This window comes from Neltuma alba, unplaced genomic scaffold (genome assembly GCF_004799145.2).
Source record: "Neltuma alba isolate B1F8T4 unplaced genomic scaffold, ASM479914v2 tig00010213_pilon, whole genome shotgun sequence".
Taxonomy (NCBI): Eukaryota; Viridiplantae; Streptophyta; class Magnoliopsida; order Fabales; family Fabaceae; genus Neltuma; species Neltuma alba.
In genome coordinates, this window is record NW_021635148.1 from 81518 (window position 1) to 87080 (window position 5563).

The window sequence follows — 5563 nt, forward strand, 5'->3', positions numbered from 1 at the left end:
CTACAACTACATTCTAGATACTTTTTTTCTAGTACAATTTGATAACATTGGGATGATTTTGATGATAACTTACTACTTTCCAAACTTTCACATAAGAGTTAAAAAAAGGCTAACATGCAAATTGTCTCAAACATTCTCACTCATGAGCATTTAATACTTGGAAAATTTTTTGAGTGCAAATTTATTCAAAAAGTTTAAAATTATTATAATATTGCCTCCTATCATAAAAATAAAAAAACTAATGTTGATTATTAAGATAGTAACATTGACCGTAATGGTAAGAAGCACTATTACTACGATATTAAACTTTTTAGACAAATTTGTACCCAAAAAAATTCCAAGTGCCAAGCACTCCTAAGTGTAAATTTGTAAGTGAAAATTTTTAGGACAAATTTACAACTTAATAAGAAAACATAAACAAATTCTATACACTGCATATGCTCAGGAGATGTTATGCGATTTTGGTTATATATTCTGACTTAGACGGCTACTTACAATAAAAAGAATCATTCTTGATACAGGCACAACCAAAATTATGGCTACAAACCCGCAAATTTGGCCGAAGTTTACAGAACAAAATAGTGGTGCCAATACTAAACTGTTAGAAAAATGAAAAATCCTTAATTACAAACCAATATAATAAATTAAAAGTATATAGAGCTGCATTATTCACAAATTATAATTGGTGCAGCTCATCTCAAGTTCTGTATAAGTACACAGGATTCACTCTAGTTTTACTTATTGTGTGTTAATGACGACTGAACAAACCAGAAGGTGAAATCCTGCAAGGCATTCTAATTCAAACAAGAAGAGACTTCTGCCGGCCGACAAACAGATTGCCAACCTGCACATATCTGGAGAACACCTTTAAAAGAATGTGAGGGTGCTTCCATAGTCCAAGTTGTATAATATTCAGAAGGGTGGAAAATGCTTCCTTCTGTGTGTTGTGTTTGTAAGCATGATTCCGCACCATTCAGAAATATGTCTCCTTCAGATATTATGGTGCCAGATTTCTGCTCTTCCTTATCTGCAGCCTGGGGAATTATTAATATTACAAGTTCACTACCGTTAGAAGTTGCAGTAAATGTCTCGAGGATTAGGCAAGAGGAGTTTACCAAGTTATCCAACAAAAATAACACAGGTGGCTAAGTTTTTTACAACTCAGCACCAAATGATTGGTAGTTTGAAAAAATTTTCTTCTACATGTAATGTTTGTGTTGAATAACCTAACAACAATATAATTCACAGCAAAACATTTTCTGCTGCGATGCCCTTAAGTAAATTTGTGGACCAATACAACAAACATGATCTTGTCTGCATAGTAATTGTCACCTTATATTATGGAATTCTGTTCCTATATGCATTGAAACTATTTACTTTTTTCTCATTCATATTCCTTCAAAAGAAAAGCAGTAAAAGGAGTTGATGCTTTGAAGCATTGTTTTCATATACATAATAACCATGTTTGTCTTTAAGAACCATGTAATTCACCTTAATTCTGAATTTAGTTTCTAGAAATTATAATCGTTTTGCCATATTTATGACATCCTGCATCTTAACTTGCATGACAAATCTAGCAGCATTCAAGCCTAAAACATAACGGAGTGGTAATGGGCTAAGGTACGTGTTTGCAGTGAAGTCTCAACACTTCAACTCGTCAAACATAAATTATTAAAAGGGGCTTTATACAGGATACGTGTTTTTAGGAATAGGTATGTGCATTAATTTCGTATGACCAGTGGAGTTTGGGTCTAATGAAAAGGATTCGTCTCTCATAGTGCTGTGAATAAAGGTTTCAATCTCCATTATGAGAGGTGTCCATATTTAGTATTTGAGGATTGTCTCCACTAGGAAAACACCTGTGCAGTAAAAAAGAAAAAAATTGGGTACATAACCCCTTGCCCCTCTAGGAGAAAAAGTATGGGGTTAACTAAAAATGATAACTGATGTTTAAGGTTGGGACGCAATTCACAAACAAAGCAGCCAGGTTCACACTTGACATAACCGCTGCACCAAGTACCAGCTGACTCAATAGTTTTGAACTAGAGTAATATTTTCCGCCTAATAATTGCAGAGGCATGTGATGTTACACATCAATGCAAAGTCTTGAACGATATTACAAATTTGGCTAGACTGAGAACAAAATTGGATTACTTACATACTTTGACAAAGAATTAGAAGTGAAAAAAGCATTACATAATTTAAAGCCTCAGATGGCACAATGCTTAAATAACATGTTTTAATCCATTTTAAGGTCAAAGCTGAGTTCTGAGGGAGAAGCCATGCCAAAAAATTTCATTTCGAGCATTTGTTAGACCAAACAGGGGTAAGGTCCCGATTAATGAATGGTAAAACTAAATCTAGATAGAAGTGACAGAGACTAATATTCTACCTTCTCCGTATAGAATTCAAAGGTCTTTTTCTTAGTTCCTGCTTCATAAATGTTGCACTGAGAGTATATCTGTAGAATGTTTTCAAATCATCACTTACATGAAAAACACTAATAAGCTGCATGCAAGAATAACAGGGAAAAAAAAAAGAGAAGATACAAGAGAAAAGCTTACCTGGGACTCAACACTAGCACAAACAGCATATAAACCCCAGTTTCTGGTGTAGTTGTTGTACAGATGGATTTTTCCAAATCTAACACGAGGTTGTCTTTGTCGTGTCCCGTCAAAGAAACAGTGATGAATTGTCACCCGTATGCATCTATCGCCAATGTGAGATGGGTCAGCTCCAATGAGCATGGTCTTATCATGCTGGGCAAAGTAACATCTGGCAACAAGAGTCAAATAACTCAGTGATATACAACATAGATGACCAAGTAATTATTGCAGCTCATTTTAAACATTCAGATTTGAACCCACCTCGATACAGTAATATCTGTGCTTTGTCTTGTAATGTCTATAAGCCCATCATCATAATCACGAAGACTGCAGCGATCTATCCATATGTGCCTAGAGTTTGGTTTTATTTGAATGCCATCAACATCATGACCCCTACCTCCTTCAAACTGAAGGTTGCATATGATTATATGCTCACATTCTTTCAGCCTTAAGCCCTTTCCTGTGAGCTTTATACTCTGGCCTCGGCCATCTATTGTCTTGTAAGATGATACATTCAAGTATGATGAAAGATGAATGGTACCTGATACTTCAAAAACAATCCAGAGTGGCTCTTTTCTACGACATCCATCCCGAAGGGATCCAGGACCATCATCTGGAAACAGATTATGGGTAACAGATAGTGTAATGATGAATTTTTTTATATGTTTGCATGGTTTATAGCCTCTAATGAAACTATATGATATGTGAGAACCTGATCCTCTAATTAGCAAAACCGCAATGGCTCAATACTTCCCATTATATTATTGCCCAAGCATGTCACTCCGCAGAACCTTTCTGTTCTCAGAATATTCCTTCTCGTTCTTAATATAAAAGTTAGATAACTAATCTTTTGATGTTAAGGAAATTAGTTAAATTGAAGATTTGTAGACAATGTGTATTGATTTTCCTAAATTGTCTTATTTAATCATGTGCATTGGAATTGTCTTTTAGTAGGAATCTCCTTAATATGTACAATTAATAGAGATACTATGGGGTGAAAATTATATCATTAGTGACCAAATAAATCAGGATCTTATATTCAAAACTAAATCTAACCCTTAACTAGCCCTTCTATGAAGGACAAGAGGTAGTAGTAAAACTGCAAGTCCCCAAATATTTCACAGTTCAAAATGAAAATATTCCGAAAATAATTCACTAAAATGACTATGTCAATAATATGGTGGCAATCAGAAAATCCAAAGTCCTTATACCAGCGCCATCGCCAATGAATATCATAGAAACCAACTTATTGGTTGCTTTGGGTTATATCTCAGCATATCTATAAATCCAATATATCAGAAGTCATCATCACCTTTCAATCCACCGATTAATTTGGGTTAGAAAAAAGATAGAAAGATGGAAATGAAAACAATTATGAACAAAAATGCATTACATAGACCAGAAACTTGAAAGCGCGAGTAAAATCTGTGAACCTACATCGCCATTCCAAAATTTAAAATTACTCGAGTAAAATCTAAAATGGGACCAAAAGCACCTTTGATAAGCATCTTAAAATCTCAAAACCACAATAAAGTATCCCTAATTTTCAGAATAGATCGAAAGATGAAGAAAAAGACAAACCAGCGACGGTGGTGACGAAATAGAGAGGGCCGTGGAGGCCACCGATGGAGTTGCAACCAAATCCCTCAGCGCGACCCGCCATTGCCCTCAGGCTGAAATCAACGTCGCCGTATGGTAGCAGCGAAGCCATATTTGCCTCTGTTTTGGAGACCATAGCGTCAGATACAACAGCTTCTGATCATTTATATGGCGATGATCATGATTCATGCCAAAACCACCGCCCGTTGGAAACGATTGTTATAATTAATATTTTTTTTAAAAAGCAATTAAAAGCTTGACTAGGAGAATAACGCGCGTCTTTTAAGGGAGTTGTTTTTCATTTATTTTTTGATAAAAGATAAGATTATATTAATAATACAAATATTTTACATTGTAGCATCAGGAGGACAGAGGAAATTGTCTACATGATTATAGAGCCGGGAGAGGGGGAGCTACGAAAGAGGAAAGAAAAGAGGAAGCCTTGAATACAAGCGTTAGGTCCTGCTAAATGGTACTCTACTGATTTGAAGCCATAAAGATTAATTCTTTTTGCCAACGCATAAAGGTTAATTTGCCTCTTATTAATGCCTATGATAAATGGTGCCAATATGATTCTCTTAGAACCCAGATCTTCTTTCTTGTGAACTCTAGTAGTAGGAAAACAGGCCGGCCCGTCACGAGCTCTGGCCTAAACAGGCTGGCTCGTTTAAGCCCAACTCTCAGAAATATGCTAATTTTTCAAGCTCTGCCTATGGGACAACGGGCTCGAGCTGGCTTGCGGGCTTTTAGCCCTTTTAACTACAAATTTAATTTTTTCATGTTTCTTGCATATTTAATCAAAATAATAAAGGTAAAATAATAAAATTACTAATAAAAGATATAAATATCAATAAAATTAGGTAACAAATAGAAACATCATCATATGTAAACATTCAAAATATCCATCACACCGCAATAAAATCTATTAAATAGACAAACTAAACGGAAGAGTGAAGACAAAGATGAACAACCAAATAAACATTAAGTTCACAACAAACAACTAAAGCATAGAGCTCATGTCAAGCAACATCAGGCTTCAAGTGATAGTGGCATCTTTATTTTTTTCGAAACTTCATCATCACTATCATCAATTGCAAGGATATTTGACTGTGCTTCACTATTAATCAGCTCTTCTTGACTTCTAAAAATATCAATGATTTCTTCTCCATCATCAATATCACATGCATTCTTTGCAACAAATAATAAACCACATCATAGACAAGTTGAGCAATTAAAAGCATAAATAATTATAATAGAATACTTATAAATTAGTGAATTACCTTTATATGCAAATCCATGCAACTAATTGCGAGCACAAATGAGAGCCTGAAGGTTAGCTGGAAGAATAGAACTTCTAT

The 5563-nt window shown here is 34.9% G+C and overlaps 1 protein-coding gene across 1 annotated transcript; it reads right to left on the minus strand.

Annotated features, from left to right (window-relative positions):
- Positions 1–451: 451 nt before the first annotated feature.
- LOC114754854 (probable pectate lyase 4) lies at positions 452–4391 on the minus strand. The gene is made up of 5 exons (XM_028943697.1): positions 4188–4391; positions 2868–3219; positions 2565–2775; positions 2393–2461; positions 452–1034 (listed from the first exon to the last, which is right to left on the minus strand). The coding sequence occupies exons 1-5, from the start codon at positions 4339–4341 to the stop codon at positions 795–797; spliced, it is 1026 nt and encodes a 341-aa protein (XP_028799530.1). The 5' UTR covers positions 4342–4391; the 3' UTR covers positions 452–794.
- Positions 4392–5563: the final 1172 nt, after the last annotated feature.

What these genes read in the sequence shown, in the direction of transcription:
- LOC114754854 (XM_028943697.1), bottom strand. Translation starts at nt 4,341, where the DNA reads ATGGTCTCCAAAACAGAGGCAAATATGGCTTCGCTGCTACCATACGGC. An exon ending in TTTCGTCACCACCGTCGCTG is followed by an intron (nt 3,220 to 4,187) that starts GTTTGTCTTTTT and finishes ATCTGTTTCCAG; the next exon opens with ATGATGGTCCTGGATCCCTT. An exon ending in GTGCTAGTGTTGAGTCCCAG is followed by an intron (nt 2,462 to 2,564) that starts GTAAGCTTTTCT and finishes AACATTCTACAG; the next exon opens with ATATACTCTCAGTGCAACAT.